The sequence below is a fragment of the Lepisma saccharinum genome, chromosome 26, assembly GCF_977018435.1.
Source record: "Lepisma saccharinum chromosome 26, izLepSacc3.1, whole genome shotgun sequence".
Taxonomy (NCBI): domain Eukaryota; kingdom Metazoa; phylum Arthropoda; class Insecta; order Zygentoma; family Lepismatidae; genus Lepisma; species Lepisma saccharinum.
The window spans coordinates 23,119,999-23,143,216 of NC_139254.1; the positions used below are offsets into that span (position 1 = coordinate 23,119,999).

General features: G+C 36.8%; 1 protein-coding gene across 1 annotated transcript in view; it reads left to right on the forward strand.

Moving 5' to 3' along the window:
* LOC145979403 (dystrophin-like) overlaps window positions 1-23,218 on the forward strand; it is a 56,561-nt gene that overhangs the window by 6,146 nt on the left and 27,197 nt on the right. The window contains exons 2-6 of the mRNA XM_083112273.1: window positions 1,532-1,668; window positions 7,976-8,186; window positions 12,376-12,619; window positions 15,514-15,619; window positions 22,523-22,689. Coding sequence (XP_082968399.1) covers window positions 1,545-1,668; window positions 7,976-8,186; window positions 12,376-12,619; window positions 15,514-15,619; window positions 22,523-22,689 — 852 coding nt within the window. The 5' untranslated portion in view covers window positions 1,532-1,544. The remainder of the gene's footprint in view (window positions 1-1,531; window positions 1,669-7,975; window positions 8,187-12,375; window positions 12,620-15,513; window positions 15,620-22,522; window positions 22,690-23,218) is intronic.

Consider the following 23,218-nt stretch of genomic DNA (forward strand, 5'->3'; position numbering starts at 1 on the left):
GTACCCCAGAGTGGCAATTTTAGTTTTGGGAACATAAAGAAGTCACACAGGGCCAGATCTGGTGAATACGGTGGTTGATCGATGGTATTTATTGCGTTTTTGGCCTTAAATTCGGTCACAACTGTCGCTCTATGCAATGGGGCATTATCGTGTAAAATCTACGAATTGTTCTTCCACAAATCTGGCCGTTTCTGACGAATTTTCTCATGCAAACGCTTCAATACGGCCAAATAGTATTCTTTATTGACCGTCTGTCCCTCTGGAACAAATTCATGATGCACCAAACCATGAATATCGAAGAAAACAATGAGCATCACCTTGGCTTTTGAGCAACTTTGACGTTTTTTTTCGGTTTTGGCTTTCCTTTTGTCCTCCATTCTGACGACTGTTGACTTGTTTGCATGTCAGATTCGTAGACCCATGTCTCGTCACCAGTTACGATGCGTTCTATGTATGTGGGATCAGAATTGGCACGATCCAGCATGTCTAAGGAGACCTGCTCACGGTACTGTTTTTGAAGAAAATTCAGCTCTTTTGGAACAAGCCATGTGACGACGCGTCTCATGCCCAAAATATCCACCAAAATCGAACGAACAGACTCGTGAGAGATGTTAAGGTCACTAGCTAACTCTCTTAAGCTGGAATGACGATTATCGAGCACAATTTCCTTAACTTTTTCGATGTTTTCATCGGTTGAAGAGGTCGAAGGTCATCCGGAACGAGGCATGTCTTCGACGATCCCTCCTTGAACGCTTTGTACCACTCGTAAGCCCGTGTTTTTGATAAAACTGATTCACCATAAGTCTTTTCTAACATTTTTAGTGAGTCAGCACACGAAATTCCGTTCGCAACACAAAATTTAAGGCAAATTCTTTGTTCAATAATTTCGTTCATTGTAAAAATCGTGATGCACTACTGAAGTGGACTGATTCAACCAGATGCTGTAAACAAACTGGTTGACAGATGCACTCATGTATGGCATAGTAATTAAGTACAGTGCTACCAACTTACGGAAAAAAAAGATTTTTAAAATATCATAAGCGTGGGCCTTTTAAATTACAAATTCCCGGTACTTTTTTGACAGAAGGTATTCTATGGCTTGCTTGAAGTATAAATTCAATTAGTTTTATTAATATTTCAGTGTTTAAAATTCAGAACTTGTTAACATAAAATATTAAACTATCATTCACTGTGTATTTTTTACAATAAAGGATATGAGTTGTAATAAATTGTGTTGTATTTGAACAAAATTGATGCACTTTATGTCTTCAAATATTACTTCCCGACAGTGAAGGAGTGCATGGTAAATGAAAGGTGTGTTCCAATATACTGTGTGCTTTAGATTGTTTAAAGTGGAAGTTAATGAGCAGCCCTCACCTTTGGATATTATTAGTGAAGGGGGCATGGAGGCATGCCCCTCCAACAATAATCTTTAAAAAATATGTTATGTTTGTGGAAGATAATCTTGCATTATTTAGTAAGATGTTGTTTTTTTTCATAATAATAAGTAAATATCTTTTGATTGTTCCAGCCATAAGAATAAAATGACACATGGGGAGAGTATGAACTTCAAGGAGATACAGAGACTTCTCCAAGAATGCAACAGTATAAAGTATGCGGCATACCGGACTGCTGCCAAACTGCAAGTTTTACAAAAGGGTCTTCATTGTAAGTAGTTTTAGAAAATTTATTTTTTTATTGTAATTTTTATTAATGCTGAACCAGTATTTATTACCAATTTCCACCATACAGATAACGATTGTAACAATGTATGTTTGTTTCATAAATGTTAATGTATAATTCATTATCAGAATGCCATATTAATTTTCAATAGTTTTTACAAGTTTACTTATGAGATGACCAGAGTTTTAAAGAAGCTGTTATTTGATGATAGAATGCAATTTTGTCATTCATTGTTAGCACAAAATTAAATGAAGTTTCATGTTCAGCACAATGTTCAGCATTTTTATGTTTTCAACTGTCAGTGTAAAATACCCTATCTAAATACCCTATAGCAGTTTCCTATAACTGTTATTTACTCAGTCCAAATACAGTGTACTCTTTTCAAAATTGGATAATTCGAACAGAACTTTATTCTCCTTGGAATTTCTGTTAAAACCAATATTAAAAATTCATATGTAATTTGAATTTTGAAACATTTTATTTGGATAATTTGAAGGCAGCTGTCCAGGGACAGCGACGTGGACAGGAAAGTTTGTTTTCTAGTATACAATATCACATTAATATCATGGGATTGCCTACCCCTTTGGTGTGCAGGAGTTCATCTTTGAACCCCCTTCCCTACAATGATTTGTGAAAGTCTTCTTATCTGCCCTCAATGTTGAGGCATGTCAAGTGTACTAGCTTAATATTAGAGATAAACAAAGATTTTTTCAATCTTGTAAAAATAAGCAAACAAATTTCTTTAAGTGAGAATGGTTAGCCCATGTGCATGTGCAGGTTGGCTACTCACTGGGAATTCCTTGAATTCCGAAAACTATTCATGAATTATTGGCTCCGGGAATTATGCGTGAATTCTACTTGAATTTTTCTCTGTAGACGTGAAAAATTACAACTTTTATTAATCCAAATCCTATTCACATTGTGGCCACGGTGGCTCAGTCGGCAACGCGTCTGACTACCATGCTAAAGGTCCCAGTTTCGATCCCTGGCCGGTTCAAATCCAGGAACTTTTCTAACGTTGGAAGCGGCCCCGGCGCCCACCCAGCGTCGAATAACATGGGTACCTGGGGGAAACCCTGGGGGGTAAAGGTGGTCAGGGGCGTGATGCTGATCACATCACCCCCACTCACGACAGGATCAAGAAAGTGTGGGGCGTTACCCCCACACCATCCTATACGCCTTCATGGCGTCGTGCTATGCACAGGGGTACACTTTACCTTTTTTTATTCACATTTAATGCAAATAAAAGTTATTATTGTATAATTTTCTTGCTTGTAGCGCTCGCAATTCCTGCTTTTTTTTTAGTCTTATCAAGTTTATAACCATAGCTAGGGGGTGGCGGAAGTCGGGCCTGGGTGCCGAACTGTCTAAATGGAAAAAGTTGTAAAATTGGTTGATTAATTTATGGTTTTAAGTCCACTTTAAGCACAGAAAGGCTAATCGGGACTGGACCTGCAGTTTAAAGTGGGATCCGAACCACGGTGCCATGTGCCTCCACCAGGTATCGAACCTGTGACTCCTTGATCACAAGGTGACGATGTTACCACTACACTATCGGCGAGGCACAAAAGTTGTAAAAGAGAGAATGCATTGGCATCCCGTGAAATTATATGCACCCTATTAAATCAATATTGATTTCAGCCTGCAAAAAATTAGATACAAAAATATTCTTGCTCGCTTTGGTTGCATTATTTCATTGTTCTCCATAAGGCATTGTATTGTAAATTATTAAATGCACGAACAATTGTTTTGAGGAAAGTAAGTGTGCACATTTGAGAGACAATTTATGTAATTTTTGCTGGTGGTTTATTGCGAGATGGATGAGTTGGTTGTGTATAGGGATGGCCAAACGGATCCGGATCCGAAAAATCCGTTCGGATCCGGATCCAAAACTTACGGATCTGGATCCGGATCTGAAAATTCCGGATCTGGGTCGGAAAGTTTCGGATCCGGATCCGAGTCGGATCCGGAACTATCTCAATCCCATTATAATATTACAACACCTTAAAAGGTATTTTGATCTTAGATTACAAAGAAATTTTTCATTAGTTAGTCCTACAAGAATTTTTTTTCAAGTGTTGTTCCTAAAATACTTTGCTATGCATCGGCTAACACACCCGTGCACAAAAATAATCTTACTTGTTTAACATAAAATGTCAGAGGTGATTTTGTAAATGCCATTGAAACAAATATGTATTCATTCGAATGTATTGGAAATGGAAACACACATAAATGTGAGACATTCCGTTCCAGGATGAAACCTTTAACACATATAACAAGATAGAATTGTTTTACAAAAATTATACAATTGTTCTACAGTTACAGTTTTACAAATTAAAATAAAACATTATAATATATGCAGTGTTATATAATTACAAAGTGTAAGACTAAGAAGGGAGGTTATCTAAGTGTCCCCCTCCGATTTCCACGAAACTTGGCAGGCGTATAGAGGGGCCCAAAGGAAGAAATAAGTGTTTTTTTGTTTCAGCTAAAAAACTGTTTTAGGGGGCAAAACCCCCTCAAATGTCAAGATGAGGACAAATTGACGTGGGGATCATCTGACCCCTGTGTCCCCCTCCGATTTCCATGATACTTGGCAGGTGTGTGTATAAACGGGCCCAAAGGAAGAAATACGTGTTTTTTTTTGTTTCAGCTAAAAAACGGTCTTACAGGGCAAAACCCCCTCAAATGTCATGATGAGGACAAATTGAAGTAAGGATCTGACCCCTGTGTCCCCCTCCGATTTCCATGATACTTGGCAGGTGTGTGTATAAACGGGCCCAAAGGAAGAAATACGTGTTTTTTTGGTTTCAGCTAAAAAACTGTTTAGGGTTAAAATCCCCTCAAATGTCAAGATGAGGACAAATTGAAGTGGGGATCTGACCCCTGTGTCCCCCTCCGATTTCCATGATACTTGGCAGGTGTGTGTATAAACGGGCCCAAATGAAGAAATACGTGTTTTTTTTTTTTGTTTCGTCTAAAAAACTGTTTTAGGGGGCAACCCGCCCTCAAATGTCAATTTGAGGACAAATTTAAGTGTGCATTTGACCTATGTGTCCCCCTCCGATTTCCATGAAACTTGGCAGGTGTAAAGTGGGGCCCAAAGGAAGAATTACGTGTTTTTTTTGTTTCAGCTAAAAAACGGTCTTACAGGCAAAAACCACTCAATTGTCAAGATGAGGACAAATTGAAGTGGGGATCTGACCCCTGTGTCCCCCTCCGATTTCCATGAAACTTGCCAGGTGTGTGTATAAACGGGCCCAAATGAAGAACTACATGTTTGTTTTTTTTTCGGCAAAAAATCTGTTCTAGGGGGCAACCTCCCCTCAAATGTCAAGATGAGGACAAATTGAAGTGGGGATCTGACCCCTGTGTTCCCCTCCGATTTCCATGAAACGTGGCAGGTGTATAGAGGGGCCCAAAGGAAGAAATATGTGTTTTTTTGTTTCAGCTAAAAACTGTTTTAGGGCTCAAAATCCCCTCATATGTCAAGATGAAGACAAATTGACGTGGGGATCATCTGACCCCTGTGTCCCCCTCCGATTCCCATGATTTTTGACAGGTATATAGAGAGGCCCTATGCCCCCTGTTTCTTCCTATGCCATATATGGGGTTTCGGGGTCAGATCCCCACTTCAATTTCTCCTCATCTTGACATTTGAGGAGGGGGGGCTCTATACACCTGCCAAGTTTCATGGAAATCGGAGGGGGAGACTTAGACCTCCCTTGTAAGTGTATTAATTAATTACAAATCGCGCACACACACACCATATATATATATATATATGTGTGTGTGTATTAGCAGGTAACAATATGGTATAAGCACATTCTTACTTTCCAAAGAAGCGCACGTGGGATGGCAAAACGGATCCGGATCCAAAAGTATCGGATCCAGATCCGGATCTGAAAATTCCGATTCCGCGGATCCGGATCCAGATTTCGGATCCACCAGGATCCGGATCTGGCCATCCCTAGTTGTGTAATGTATTTACATATATCGTGCATTAAAGTTTTACAGAGCATACCCTGACATTCGCTACGAGACTCGGCTGCAAGCAGCACGGCATCAGCGTTTGTCTTTCCCGGTGAACGGGTCCGTGACAGTCGCTAATATTAAACCTTGTAAAAATGTTTAGAGTAACAGGGTCAGTTCTGAATAAAAGTGGAAAGAAAAATGGGGAAATAAAGTATACAAAGACAATCCGCACACCATCCGTGAGTTAAAAGAGAGTAATGTACGAAAAATCGGGAGAATTACAGTAGATGAACTTGCACGTGTAAATGCCAATTTCCTTCGGAGATGCCAGGAATGTGTTGCAGCAGAGGGACATAATTTTCAACACCTTCTGTAGTCAAGGTTAATACACAATATGAAAACTGTAATTTTAATAGCTGACTCTACCGACTGTGGCGGACCCCGTTCATCGGGAAAGACAAGCGCTGATGCTGGGCCACTTGCCACCGAGTCTCGTAGCGAATGTCAGGGAATGATCTGTACATGTTAATGTAAAAAAGAATTGTAGTTGGAATGCATTTATCAAGCATTTTCTGTCTTTCAAAAAAAGTTTGTGTGCTTGTTTTCCATTATTAATGTGAAATTGAACGTATTGAAAAAATATTTCACATCCTTTGTTCGAACACAAATGCTTTAGCAGCAACTTCTACCCCCTTTTTGCATAATTGATGAGGATAATAACATCTTTGATAATAATACTACTACTAATATTAATAATAACAATGTTGGTTCCGGCGGGTTTGAATCCCAGCTTGAGCATGGATGTTTGTGAGTGTCCATTCATCAGCACAAGAAGCAAAGTAAAATAAAACAAATCAATAATAATGTTATAATAATAACATTATTATTAATACTATTATTATTAGTATTAGTATGTTTATCCTGGCAATTTTTCCCTGCCTGCCCAGACAAAAAATTCGTGGTTGCACCTCTGATTGCAAATAGAAACTCAGCACCTTAAATTAAATATTTTAATTATATTATGTATACCGTTTAATTGAATTAGAATTTTTGGATGTTGGAATCACATAGACCCTTTCTTTATATTATTAAGATATTTGTGTGTGTATGTTGAGAGGCGGCAATATGTAAGGTTGAAATGGAGAAAACATCTGCTTGAATTTTTGGAAAGTATACTTGAATTTTATCATGGTCCTAGAGTAGCCACCCTGATGTGATTGTGTGTGTTAATACAATGTACTTAAAATTCTAGTCCACCGCATATCCACAAGTATAGGAGGAAGAAGATAGAATGCTGGAATTTAGTATTTCAAATTAATAGCCAAGTTGTTCTGATAGTGTAGTAGTTACTGCTATTATTTTATAATTAAAGGGCCATTTAACAGAAAATGCTGTAAAGGAATTTCTTTAAATATTCTTAAATATTTTCCACTATTACAGGAACAGTTTTTACATATTTATGGGAAGGGGAGAGGTTATTAGTTTTTTCCTTACAGTGTAATATTGCCAAACCTATATCAATTTATGCTCTATGATGAAACTTTTTAGAGATATGAAATATTGAGTGTCAGAATCAGTTTATCCCTTATAATGCGGAGTTTTTTTCTCGGTATTTGCACCAAATAATGAACCGTTTTCAGTATGAACTTTGAAATTCTCTACTTTATACAATGAAAATTTAGTACCTTGGAAGCTACTAATTATAACATTATAAGTCATACTTCATCTTGTCCAGTAACGATCAGCCTGCAAGCACATTCTGCTAGCAATTTGGTTTGTAAGAGAAACAAATTTCAAAATAAACAAAGAAACATGAAATTTCAAATTTGGCTGTCCCTTACAGAAGCCACACCAGGATGGGAAGGTTAAATAATGGTATCACTATGTTTTTCTTGGTGTGATTCCATATTGTACAAAGAAATTCATACTTGTTGTTTACACTTATGGAAAAATGGGTTTCAAATTTGAAGCTGCATGCCTTGTATATCAAGCAACAGAGAAAAGAAAAGGTGTTCAAGAGAAAGAATTAAATAGTGCATGTGTACATGGCATGCTGATTTGTAGTTAAGAAGCTGCTAAAACAAACCCCCTCCCCCCCCCCCCCTCACACACACCCAGGGTGAACGAAAGGTTGCATTTGTTTCTGAAAGTTTATTTGCAAGTGACACGTGTTGAATATAGCTTGTGGCTACAGTCCAAAAGTTGCTTTAGAGCGGCGAAGAGACAATTTGTTCTTGGGAAACAAAATTTTGGATATCTAAATTACGAGGGTAGTCCTAATTGTACTAAACTTACTTACAGACATATTTTTTTTCAGTGCAGTATGTGAGACTTGGAGTGATAGCCAGTGTATTTGACCACCACCAGCTGTGTGCCAAAAACAATGAAGTGAACCTTGATTGCACCGAATTAGAAGCCGTACTCTCAGACATCTTCTTCTTCGCAGCTCGTAAGGAGGTTGATCATTCATGGGATGTAGATTTATCTACGCAGCTTACTCTCAACTTTCTTACCAATGTTTATGATAAGTAAGTTTGCTTTTCTTATTTTATACTTACTTTTATTCAGGCTTGGGTAACATAGTAGGATGTAATTCATGTAGTATGACAACATGGTATGTGGTTACACAAAAAAACAGATTCAAGTTAGATTCAGGTGTGTTTGCCATTAACCCTTTGAAGTCCATTTTCCATTTAGGTCCAATGTAAATTGTTAAAAGATCAAGCCCAAATAACTTGATGATAATAATAACCTGTGGCTCTACAGCCCTGGAAGGGCCTTGACCTATCTCCCGACTGCCAGTCTCCCACAGTCCTACCTAGAGGTGTGGAGATCTTCAACCGGTAATGGGGTGACGTTGGGTTAGCACATCGAACCCTCAGCCATTACAGGAAATTTCCCAGACCTGGTTACACTAATCACTCGTAGGTCCTCAATTTCCTCACAATGGTGGGTTGCCACCGGTCCTGTACACAGGCAGGAAACCCAGGTAGACTCAAAGCCATGCCGACCTGCAGTCGGAGTCCAAGGCACGGCACCTTAGACTGCACGTCCACGGAGGAGGACACAAATAGCTTGAAAAATGTTATTTTCGCTTTTCCTGTGAACACAATAATGGTTATGTATTTCATTGAGCGTGTATTCTCATGTTTTTTTTTTTATATGTACAAAGTGTTTATAATTTTGTAGAGTACAACTAAAATTAGTCTAATTCATTATGTGGTGGCCCATTATTCTTAAGACCACCACTGTAAACCGAAAACACTTGACTTTGTTGTATTTTCTGTGTACAACTTCCACTTGGACTGAGAATTGGACAAATCATTTTCATCGTCAGTATCTCTTTCAGAAATAGCACTTGCTGCATCAGTAGATGAATCACTGATCTCGTGTGTAGCAGATTCATTTTCACTGTTGGAATTCTGAAATCTTCAAGGAAATCCCTTATTTCCTGGTCACAAACTGGTACCTTTGCATGCGGACATAACACTGTAAAATAAACTTATACACTCCTCACAAAAAGTTTGGAATAATGTTATATTAGGTACAACAAGTTTGGAGTATTATTTATTAGGCAATAATTGATATGCACGGTGGCATATGTCGGCGAAAAGATGAGAACGTCACCAGACAGATACAATGTGTTCTTGCATTCCAAGGCCGTGTCTATCAGCTATTGGCTAATATATAGAGCGACCACAAGGTAAAAAACCTTCCGCTAAAAGCCTGCGCACACCTTTTCCTTCTTCCTTTCAGCTCAGGCCATAAGAAAGCATGCTCCACTCTGCAACTCCCCAACCCATGGGAGGCGATGTACAGGAGCCGCGGGTCTGCACAGGTTTTTTTGCTTGTGGTTCCACTATAACAATATTCCAAACATTTTGTGAGGAGTGTATAATATGATACATAACTACCGTCAATCAGATTTTACAAAAAATACAATTAGTTTCTTACTTGCTCAACAGATGGCAGTGCTGGTAGTTAGCGAAGACAGCTTGCATAGGACCTGCTGAATGCAATCTGATATCGAGCAGTGCTTGATGTAGGATTGCAAAGGGTTAATAATCACTGGCATCATAGTGGACAGAATATGCATTCACCTTAGATACTTATATTTAAAGTATTGAGTCATTGTTACTGGCCAAAGGATCTTGCCTCGCTATTTGAGGTTAATATATCCTGGAAAAGTCCACCCGACTAACATAAGGTTAGTGGAACAGTTCCATAGAACTGCAATAAGTAGGGATGGATGATATCAGAAATTTGATATCACGATATATCGTCAAGAAAATATTGTCACAAACAATACAATATGATATTTTTTCCATATGATATATATCGCTAAAATATTGTGATGATATATTTTCGACACAATGACTATATATTGTCAAAATATCATAATGATGTATCGTCCAGTTGATATGGCCTGGTCAATATTTTTTTCAATATTGCAATATATTGTCTAGATGATATATCACCCAACACTAGCAGTAAGCAGTGCCCCCTACCCCTCTAAAAAAAATCTGGTACTCTAAGGCCAGTGCAAGACCTGCATGATTGCAAACGGTCCAAAACTGCTCAAAGTCCTCAGCAATCAGCCACCAGATATGCTTTGTCACATGGAACATCTTCACAAAATCAGATTTTTCATTATACTGTAAGCAGTATATGTTTGTCTGTGTCAGCATTATTTTCCTATAAATTCCTCCTTTCCTTACATCATACTGGCTTTTTCAAATCCTATTATTTGTTTTGCCCATTCCTGTACATAATTGTTGTGACAATTGTGGCTCCGCTATCACTTGAACCTGAGTTCTTTATATTCCCTGCTAGTCTACCTTATCCTCTGGTTTCACAATAATTACCATAGCCTATTCTCTGTTCAATGTAAGAATGAAGTCTATGTAATCAAATACACATGGCTTGCGAGAAATCCTGTTCATTATTCAAATGGCAGTTCTGCACAGTCGTGACTGTGTGGTCTAATGTGCAAGTTCTGGGTTCCGGCTACAGGACGTGTGCAGGTTCGAGTCTCCTGACGGAAGCGTAACAACTTTTCTCCTGAGATTTCGGCCTGTGTATGGGACCAGTGGCCACCCATAACAGTGAGGAAATTGGGAAGCTATCAATGAGTAGCGTAACCCGATCATGGAAACAAACAACAACTGGGGGTTCGTCGTGCTGACCACACGTCATCCCGTAACTGGTTGGATGACCTCCTATATATTCGCAGATGGGAGTGAGGCTAGCAGTCGGGAGGTAGGCCCTTGCCCTCACAGGCTGTTGTGCCATGAGTTATTATTTTTATTTTTAACACATTCGGGTCTGGCCTCATAATACACCATTTTTACCTCTGGACTGCGGTTTTTTGTTGTTTTTCAAAAAATCATAGAAAAAATATTTTTAATTTGTTTGTTTTTTACCTCACATTTCTTGAATCTACAAAACTTCCTCTTTTCAATGAACAAAAATTTGTTAAATTTTCTTTGTGAAAAAAAAAAAGGTACAACATTGTAACAAATGTTAATATTTGATTTGATTTTTGAAATTTTGATATTTTTAATTCGTAATCTGGAAATTTCAATAATTAACGACATAAACTATCAATACATCTTTTGAATCTTGCATAAGAATACTTCTTATGTGCACATAACAAAAAATAATTACAAATTACAGGTAATTAGCTTTTGTATGAAAATGTGGCTGCAGGACAGGACCAGACGATGTATCAGTTGGTTCTGCGTCATTCCTAAAAATTAAACAAATAAATAAATAAATAAAATAAATTTTCATTTGACACACACTATACAAAATAATAAATGGAAAAACTAAAAATACATCAGTGCATGTAGGAGAATCAAGCAAGAGGCAAGATGAATAGACCCAAAAAATTACCTCTTCTCACTTCATTCATAAAATACTAGAGTTTGCAACACTGTTTATATTGTCAACAATTAATTATTACGAATATAACCTACCTTCCAAATCTTCAAATTCATCTGCATCATCAAAATCGTTGCTAACTTCAAACTCTGAGGCAGAATCCTCTTGCAGAATTTCCACTATGCAGTCTGGATCTAAAGACGCCATTCTAAACAATTCAAGGTACATCAACCCGACAACAAACAGTTGCAGGTGCAAGATAAAAATAGCACATGAGTCACCTAGAGGTCGGAATTTCAACAGATCGGCTTGAATGAACACGCACATGAGACGAAGTACGAACATAGCCCGTAGTTCAATCGGCAAAGCGATTGCGTACTGCAGGATGGGCTATGCCTGTTGTTCGTCCACATTGACTTTAAGTGCACTGCGGGCTGCCCGTCGTGGGACCCCAATGTGTTAATTCTCAGAACTAATTTTCGCTGAAATTTCTTCATAATGCATCTCCCGTGGGTGCCAAAACATAAGGTATTACTCGGAAGTCACGTGGTTTTGTGCATGTCAACTTAATCCTTACAGTGGAGGGAGAATATATCTCTAATTGCTTTTTTCCAGTTGTGGCATTTGTATTTTTGTAAATTTTTAAATAATCACTGATGTTAACATAAGGAAGAACATCTTAAAATGTGAAGAGGCGTGTGAGGCCTTCCTGATTGCTGAGTGATGATGCTGTTGCCTTTTAATCAAGAGGTCTTGTAAAACTATATTTTTCAATGACTCTCATAATTCACTGCAGATATTTTAATCTTCACAATGTGTCTGTTTGTTTTAAAGGAAACAGAAAGGTTCTCTTCAAGTTATATCAGCCAAATTAGCCCTGGCTGTGTTATGCGGTGGTCGTCTCCAGGAGAAGTACGATTTTTTCTTTCGCCAACTGGTTGATCATAACAACTGCATCACAAGGAGGAAAATGGAGTGCCTGCTGAGGAACATCACAAGGATCGTGGAGTACCTGTCTGAGAGTTCATCATTTGGATCAATATTCATCAGTGAAGCAGTGGAGAGTTGCTTCAAGGAGGTAAATGACAGTTAATGCAATTAGTCTTACATTCACTGCATGCCAGGAAAGTGAAACACCTTATTGTATTGCTAGCAACAAGAGCCAGGTCAGTACCAGATGTGGTTCGAGTTAACGTCACTTTCGTCTTTTTCAAGAATGATTATTAAATCAACAAAGGCAGGTTTCTCACTGATCTGGGAAAGTCAGAGAAAACAACTTCAGGGATTCTTTATGCTTCCAATTCACAAAGAAGAGTGCCTACTAGTGCTGGGTGATATATCGTCACAATATTTTGATGATATATATCATGTCAGCGATATATCATCATGATATTTGGCGATATATATATCATGTCGACGATATATTGTCAATATTTGGTGATATATATTGTGTTGGCAATATATCACCACGATATTTGGCAATATATATCATGTCGGCAATATATCGTCAATATTTTAGCAATATATATCGCCGATATCACGATACGGAAAAAATATCGTATCGTCTGTGACGATATTTTCTTGACGATATGTCGCAATATAAAATTTCCAATATTGTCCAATATTGACTCACAAGTCTCTCTACCTTGGGAGCCTCGTTGTGCACAGGCAACTCACGCTACCATGCTATAACATACATGTTATGTGAAGAGTGACCCCATGGACATAATTTTACAGATGGTCGTGAGCATCGTACTTAGTGATGCTGTTATTGTTACAATTAATACGAACAATTTAAAAAGTGTGGATCATATGTGCTATTTATTTGTCCTTTTAAATTTCACTAAATCTGACAAGTAAACAAAAAATATCCTTCATGAACTGTTTTCAAGATTTCCAATGCTGCATTTAGCCTTGAATTTTTGCCAGCTCCTTGAACAATAACGGTATAAGTTGTACTGTACAATACAAATAACAATGCAAATAACATGACTCAATGCAGCGTAATAATTGATTTTGTTGATTGAGTTGCATATGACTGATGCACATAAAATAATTAAAAATATCAATTTTTCATCGAATCATGAAGAAACATATTGCTTTCAACGTTTTATTATATTCTCGTAAAAAAACATCGTGGCCCCAAGGATATTTTTTTCTACTGTGGCAGTCAATATGTTAAATTCTTCGAATTATGTTAACATTATTGACACCTAGATTTTTTGTAGATTCTGTGTGACGGTTTACAAACATCAAAAATTCTGGCATCAAATTTGATGAAGTAGACAGTGGATGAAAGCAATATTGTTTTTAAAGATATATATATTACTGTTTGTATTGATTGGAGTTAGGGGTTCCTCACAATCTTTATTTTGTCAACTTTGTCTCAAATTACAGTTTTTGCATTTAAGGGTAACTATTTTTTTCTTTATCACAAAACAGTTGCAATTTAACAGGAACTGCAGTACAATTTACACACAAGAAAGGAATAAATTTTAGTTTGCAACTCTCTTCTAATAACAAGATTAGTTTTCTGAGTTTACATAATTTTGTGACATTATTTTCTGCACTTTAAATTATATATTTTAGAAAGCATAGCAGTTTTTAGTCACTGGAAACTGTTAAAAAATTTATAGTGCTGATATGTATGTAGCAAATGTTATCAAAATAGAAAAAAAAGTCTTTGACGTCATTCCATTTGTAGCATTGAAAGTTTAGAAATTTCATCTTGTAAGAGTTTCTGTGCATCTGTGTTGTTAAAAATCATCCCTCTGCTTTAGTTGCAACCATTGGTGCTAGTGTGCATGTCGTAACTGGATGAGCCCAGTGACAAGACAGGGATGATGGCTGAAAGTGAGATGCCCAGGGGAAGCATATTCTATGAAAACAGTCTGCTGCTGAAACATTATTAAAGTTTGAAACATAGTGACATTTTCGTAGTAAAAATTGACCGGCAATAAACAATGTAATGCTAAAGTGAAGTTTTGAATTTGAATTTTTGCTTTAAGTTCACTTTGTGCACAGATAAGGCTAATCGGGACTGGGCTTACAGTTTAAAGTGAGATCCATAGGGACATGCATATTTAGTTTTTGATCAAAACACAAAATGTGAAATAACACATTCTAATGTTAATTTTTAATGTTTCTGAAAGATGTGAGGTGCATTTTCCTACCCTGTTTTGTCACGAAATGATGCGAAATGAACTGCAAAATGCAAAATAGACTCTTAAACATGAAATTTAGAGCTTTTTTAACGATGCGACACTTTCTGATATCAGAATTTTCCTGTGAGTTATGCAATTCATAGAAAATTGATTAATTCTGCTGTAAATATATGAGAACCAAGAATGGAACCCTATATATAGGGAATAAACTTAATACTCTAAACTACATAAATTGTGCACTGAGAAGGGCTATGTTTATTTTGTAATAAATGCAATATTTAAATCAAATTTAGTATTATGTTCACAATTTTAAAACCAAAATGTCATTTTATATACCGCTTTTGATCCATCTTTTCACTGTTCTAACACCGAAAATTTATTTTATTTTTACCGCTTTTGAAATCAAAATTGATTCTGTTTTGTACCAAAATTTTGCTTGTTTATTTACCAAAAATATGTGTCTCTAGCGATCCAAACCAATGTGCCATGTGCCTTCACTGGGTATTGAACCCAGTACCCCCAGGCAAAGTTCTTTGCATGTTTCTACCAACTTCCACTTCCATGTGTGGATTCGTCTTGACGAGTTAGTTTCATCTTCCATGGCCAAACAGTATTTGATTAATCTCTAAAGGGTATATCTTTAACCAAAATCATCTATGTGGAGGTGAAAACATGCAGACATCGTTTACGTTTTAAAATCCGAAATCTCCATATAAGTCAATGGCTAGCATGTGTGAAGTTTACTTAAGATGCTCAGGTGGTATTTCATGTACAAATTGATCATTACGTATTTGTTGTCTAATCGTAGTGCACACTGGCGATTACAGAAGAAGCATTCAAGGGATGGCTGTTAAGTGAACCCCGTATTATTATCTGGATGTCAACTTTAAATCGAATGAAGTCTGCAGAAGGAGGTAAGATGGCATTTCGTTTAATATAGTCTAAAGTGATGGAATTTGTTTCAGCATTTTTAGTTGCATAAAAACTAGGATTGAGTTGATTCCAATACTGACGAATCAATATTGGCTAGGGCTGATCCGATGCCGAAGTATCCATTTTGGCTGGTCAAAGGTTGGTATGGTCTCAGGGAGTGTTCGGATGCTGATATGAGCACTCTGTAAATACTGAGGAACGCCATTGGGTATAACAACTACCAATACTACCAACAAATCCTACCTCCACGTCCCCGAAAGCTGTTAGCCGCGTGACCCCTGGGCAATGCAGCAAAAAAGTTCATACGGCCTGCTTCGGCGGGCCGATGCTGTAGCAGACGGAGGAGGGTGAAGGCGAGTATCCAGCGCCTAAACTGGGTGTTATCAGCTAACCCTAACAGAAAATCCTGGTCCTCCAAAGAAATGGGGGTTGAGCACTAGGCCAGCACCCTGGTCTCATAAAAATAACCTCCCGCTAAAAGAGCTCAATTACAGAAAGCCGGATGGATTAATGGAAAACGACCTAGGCATATGAAAAGGAATAAGAAAGATATAATATGTGTAGGAACATGGAATATCATGACTATGCTAAAACCGGGAAAAATGCAAGAAATAGCTGATCAAGTCTTAGCAACAAAGTTGCAGATAGTCGCATTACAGGAAGTAAGATGGAAAGGGCAAGGAGAAATCAAGAAAGATAAATACTCTGTGTATTATAGTTGTAAAGAAACTACGGGTCAGCACGGAACTGGATTCCTAGTAAAGAGAGAAATGGTAAAACATGTACTAGGGTTTGAACCGTGTAGTGAAAGAATATCTAAACTTAGAGTGAAGGGAAGGTTCTGTAATGTGACATTTATAAACGTGTATGCTCCAACAGAAGAGAAAGATGACGACATTAAAGATAAGTTTTATGAAGAACTACAAGTAGTGCAAGATAAAACCCCGAGACATGACCTGATAGTCTTGTTGGGAGATTTAAATGCAAAAATAGGAAAAGAGGATGCATATAAAGAAGTAACAGGTAAACATACATTGCATGAGATAACCAATAATAATGGAGAATTAGTATGCAACTATGCTATTGCAAATAATATGACTGTAATGAGTACACAGTATGAACATAAAAAGATACATAAAGGTACCTGGGTGTCCCCAGATGGGAAAACTACCAACCAAATTGACCATGTTTTAGTAAACGAACATAAAAAGGAAATGGTGCAGGATGTAAAAACAATGAGGGGTCTGAATTGTGATTCAGATCATTTTTTGGTCAAGGCAGTAATTAAACAGAAATTAATACCTGTACGAAAAAGTATTCCAAGACAACAGATAAAATGGAATAAAAGCAATATGCATAGTAAAGCAATTCTGAAACAATATAGAAAAAAAATGAGCCAAAATTTGGAAAACTTTATTGATACCCAAGATATAAATGAAGATTGGAAACAACTCAAAGAAGTCATTCTGAAAACAGCAACTGAAGTAATACAAAAGCAAGATGGAAAACCAAGGAATGAATGATGGGATAATGAATGTAAAATGGTAATAAATCAGAAAAATGCTGCACGACAAAGATTTTTACAGAGACACACAAGGGCAAATTGTGAAGAATATGAGAAAAAAAGGAGAATTGCCAACAATGTATGCAGAAAGAAGAAAAAAGAATGGATAAATGATAGAATCAAAGAGATTGAGGAATACCATAGAAGAAAGGATTCAAGAAATTTTTTTAAGGCTGTGACATCTCATGTAGGGAACTACACTCATGCAACTTCATTATGTAAAGATGCATCTGGAGAAGTAATATCTGAGAAAGAAAAAGTATTACTCCGTTGGAAAGAGTACTTTCAGGAATTATTAAATTGGGAACACGTACCGTATGAAGATGAAATACCCGAAAAATTGGAAAATGATACTGAAACTACAATACCAACATATGAGGAGATAAATAAAATCATAAAATCCTTAAAAATGAATAAGTCACCTGGTTCAGATAATATCACAGCAGAACTGATAAGACGTGGAGGTTATATGATAAGGAATAAAATTTATAATTTGATACTCAACATATGGAATAAAGAGGAAATGCCACGAGAGTGGTTACATGGTATCATTTGCCCAATTTTTAAAAAAGGAGACAGGTTGCAGTGTAATAACTACAGACCAATTACGCTTTTGAATGTCGCATACAAAATCTTTGCAATTCTTCTACAAGATAGAATCTCCGAAATTACAGAAAACAAATTGGGCGAATATCAAATGGGATTTAGACCAAATAGATCTACAGTTGACAATATATTCATACTGCGACAAATATATGAAAAATGTTATGAATATAATATTGAACTGCATAACATATTTATAGATTTTATGCAAGCATTTGACTCAGTAAATAGAAATATAATTCCTACATGTCTAAAGAAAATTAATGTTCCAAACAAACTAATAAGATTAATAAAGATGACATTACAAAACACTACAGCAGTAGTAAAAGGAAACAATGATTTTAGTCAGAAATTTGCAATAAATAGAGGAGTAAAACAAGGAGACCCATTATCAGCAATTTTATTTAGCATAGTCATGGATGAAATAATTCAGAAGTTGGAAATCAGAGGAAACATTTCAACAAGATTAAGACAGGTCTGTGCATATGCAGATGGCATAGTAATTACTGCAAGAACTAAACAATCAATAGTGGACTGCCTAGTGAAACTAAAGCAACAGGCAATGAAATATGGACTAATAGTGAACGAAAATAGACAAAATATATGAGGTGTACAAGAAGAAAAATCCAACAACAAAAAGAGGATATAGATACAATGCACATAGAGCAGGTACAGTCATTTAAATATCTCGGATCAATAGTAAATGGAAACAATGAAATCGAAGAAGAAATTAAAGAAAGGATTGCAGCTGGAAACAGAGTATTTTATGCGAATAAGAGGATATTCCAATCCAAACTAGTTACCAGAAAATTAAAATTAAAGCTGTATAAATCCATAATAAGACCTGTGGTTACATATGTCTGTGAAACCTGGGTGCTGAAAGAAGATATAACTCGAAAACTAATGATATTTGAAAGAAAGATATTAAGGAAAATATATGGCCCAACGAGACAATCTAATAATATATGGCGAATAAAAACAAACAAAGAGCTTGAAATATTAATAAAGAGTAAGGATATAAGAAGATTTATCAAAACACAAAGATTGAGCTGGTTGGGTCATATTGAAAGAATGCCCGAAGAAAGAATTGTGAAACAAATTTACAATTGGAGACCTGTTGCTACAAGATCACAAGGAAGGCCCAAAACCAGATGGATAGACGATGTCAGAAATGACATAAGAAAACTGAAGATACAGAACTGGAAGAAATGTGTGTTGAGTAGAGAAGAGTGGAAGGATGTAATTGAGCAGGCCAAAGCCCATAAAGAGCTGTAGCGCCTTATAAGAAGAAGATTTTTAGTTGCATAAAAACTAGGATTGGGTTGATTCCAATACTGATGAATCAATATTGGCTAGGGCTGATCCAATGCCGAAGTATCCATTTTGGCTGGTACCCCTGGTATCGGTATCTGAAAGTATCCGTTCGAATTTATTTACCAATACCTGCTGATACTTCCCCAGAATTTTGGTTTTTCACAAGCTCCACAAAAATGCCACTCTACTCTTTTGTGGAGTCTAATTGTCTTGGAAATTAAGCAATATTAATCAATATTTTAAATACCATTTAATTATTACAATGTTCAAGGATAGGTGGGAATTGGTGAGAGTATTGGCGTCAGTATCGGTATCACTTAAAAGTGGTATCAGCTCAGCCCTAGTATTGGCCAGTGGTGTCGGTATCGCAAAGTATCTGTTAAAATGCAATCGCTGATACCGGCCAATACTTTTTCTGGGTCAGGGTGTCACATGTGGTCTACCAATATGTCGCACGTCACTTCTGCGGAGTCTGAATATCGTGGACATTTTGCAAAATGCATAATTTTTCTTTTGCAATAACATTGTGAGAAGATATGGATTTTGTGATTAAATCATTCATCATTAATGGTAGACTGAAAAATTTAGGTATTAATTATTCTGAACTGCTTTGAATTACAATTTAAAGTAGCTGTGGGAATCTGTAAGAGTGTCACGTGGATTCAAAGGGTGTCGGTTTTGATAAAGAACTTAAACTTTCATCTAATGAACGTACACATTGTTTTTACACATCTGAATCAGTTCTGCATACCTGTAATGATTTCACAGAAAACTGCATGTTTAATGATTTTTATCAACTGTATTTATGGACATGGTTTTGATTTTTTTTTTATTTGATTTAGTTTATTTTACTTTGTGTTTTGTGCCACTTGGGTAATTTGCGAAGATGGGGATGAGTGATGAAATGATGAAATTGATGAATGGACATTCACAAACAACCAAGCCCGACTGGGATTCGAACCCGGGACCCTTGGCGTCGCAGCGCGATGTGCTAACCACTCGGTCACAGGGTCTGGCTGTTTATGGACATGGATCGTCTGCTTCACCACCAACATAATCAACAGGCAAGGGCCTATGTGTACTAGCCGGATCCTGTGGCCGAATGGTTAGCACATTGCGCTGCGATGCTAAGGGTCCCGGGTTCTAATCCTGCTCGGGCTTGGTTGTTTGTGAATGTCCATTCATCAATTTCATCATTCATAATACGTACGTCCTCTAGTGAATTTTATGAAAATCAGCGATTCGTTTTAGAATCTTTGTTAATTTTGTTCATTCTTACAATACCATTTCTACTTGTTATCTTTATGTTAATTTATCAATCTTTATCAAAGTTAAAATAGCCGCTCGTGCAAGGAAGGAATTCGTGGGTGTGTTATTCTTGTATCACAACTTCGCGATTTCCACGTTAAGATAAGTAGTTACGTCAAATTGTCATTCTATATTTATCACTTTATTAGAGCACTCACGTTGACAAGAACTTGCATGTTTCTCAGTTTGTATTCTTTGATTCGTTCTCAGACACAGTGTAATTACGTGAAATAAATCATTGCTTGCATTTTTACATTTCTTATACGGCACTAACACACATAAAGTACGGAGGATAATTATATGTAAAGGTTTGTTGTATTCTTTCTAATCACGATTTATTAGTAATTCAAAGTACTTGGTTTGAAAACACTACCGTTCGTTTGTAACCGGCAATAACAACAAGTTCAATACGGTACCTTGTAATGCGAAGTTAGCAGAATCCTGGTGACAGTAATACGCCGTTACTTCCTCGTCCAAATCTAGAAAATATTGTCTTCGTGTTCAATCGTGGTAGAATCGTCGCCCAGTCTGTTCCTTGGCAATCTGGCATTGTCCTTGCAGAATACGTATTCCTAGGCACTGGTGTTTGTATGTTTGGTTGATGAAACGATTAATATGTCCCTTTAAATATTTGCTCAATTGTACAGTCAGAAAACGTAAATCAAAACTTCGTGTTTTCTATCAACTCACAAGACACGAGCAGGTTATGCATGTTCAAAAATAAAAGGATGGTATTGTGAGTGCTGAAAAAGGCAACTCTTTCGCAATCACCACATGCTTGCAAGCCACAGAGTATTACGGGGACGACCCTCGTTTACCGCTTGCTAATGCTAGGGACGTACTGTTGCGTGTTGAAGAACTGAGTCGAGACTGTCTGTCTGTGTTTCCACCAGCACTTCGAGGAAAAGTTTTTTTCGAGGAAACGTATTGCACCGCATCACATGCCAGGTGGCGTGATTAAGCCACGGAAAAGGAAGCGAAGTATGAACTGCCCTCTATCGCGAATCCACGTAACTAATCAGTAAATACTTCGCGAACGTAGAGCGGACACCCCATATCAACACGTAGGTGTTGAGATTGTAGCATTTTATGTTATAATTTAGAATAACAACACAAAGTTAATAGAAATAATTTAGAATAATAACACAAAGTTAATAGAAAATGCTACATGTTGTAATGAACCATTATTTCTGCTGCTGGCATGCTAAGTGGTTGACCCTCAATCTCACCACCAGATTTCCCAGGTTCGAATCCCAACCTGGGCATGGATGTGCTTTTGAGTGTCCTTTTGTCTAATCATCACTCATCCTCATCGCCACAATTAGCCAAAAGTGGCAGAAAAGCAACACTAAATAAGAAATAGTATACAAAATGCACTTCTGCCTCCTCCAGTGATCTCGGTACCTCACAAGCAATTTACCAGACCAGAAATAGACTCAATGCTAGATATTTTTTGTGCTTCCTGCACTGTAGGCTTTGGAAGAAAATGGGAAAGTCCCAGTTTTTGAAATACCGGGACCAGTTATTAGCGGCAATTATGTATCATTTGAATCCTTACTTTCACCCATTTCACACTTCTCAAACATATTTCAGTCAGAATATGAACTTCATCCAATAATCGTGGCTAATAGCATAATTCATTTACGCCATTTGTTGATGCCTTTATATTTTTCCCACTATAGCATTCAGTACATTCCTACCACAACATGTGTCGGATTTTCTTAACTCATTAGTGTTATCAGTAAGAGCTGATTTATGCAATTTGGTTTATTGTTAAAATTACTGATTCAAAATTTTTAATAATGGACTCTAATTTAGTGCAAAAATACCATTTTGTTATTGATATGTTTTATTTTACTTCGTTTTTCTGCCATTTTTACTAATTGTGAAGATGAGGATGAGTAATGATATGATGAAATTGATGAAAGGATTTGATTTCGAATTTTGTATTGTATCTCTTGATATTATATTGATACTTTATCGGTATATCTTCCTAAAATCCTTAGCCTAGATTCCTAGAATGTATTGTTGTGCATGTTATTGTATTTGATAAAAATCAGACATTACATAATTGTTTGTTTCTATTATGTTACAGTTAATCACAGTGTAAAATGTGCTGTTTGCAAAACATACCCAATGCATGGCTTGAGGTACCAATGTCTGCAGTGCCTACGGTACGACTTGTGCCAGCATTGCTTCTTTACAGGGAGACTGAGCAAGAGACACAAGCTCAAACATCCCATGCAGGAATATTGCAGGGAGGTAAGTTGCATTACATTTCAACTTTTGCTATAATATTTTTCGCTAAGTTGATGTTAAAGCTTAATTTTTACTTTAGAAATAGAGCAGATTAATCTATTACCCGATATAGGTATATGACTGTATAAATGAATTTCTATCAGTTTGTTATTTTTATGAATATAATTCCTATACTCTTGCTGTGTAAAGTATATGTCTAAATACATATATATATGTTAATTAAGGAGGCCAGTGACCAATTGAGAGTCTTCAAGGAACATCTGTAATTTTATATCTGATCAGTAGAATATCGGTAGGGGCATGCATATTTCGTTTTTGACGAAAAAACGAAATTTGAAAAAACACATTGTAGTGTTAATTTTTCATGTTTTTGAAAGGTGTGAGATGCATTTTGTGACCATGTTTTGTCACGAAATAATGCGAAATGAACTTCAAAAAGCGAAATTAAACATGAAATTTACCATTTATATACCGACATGAGACTTTCTGAAGTCTGAAGTATCCTGTGAGTTATGCAATTCCCAGAAAGTTG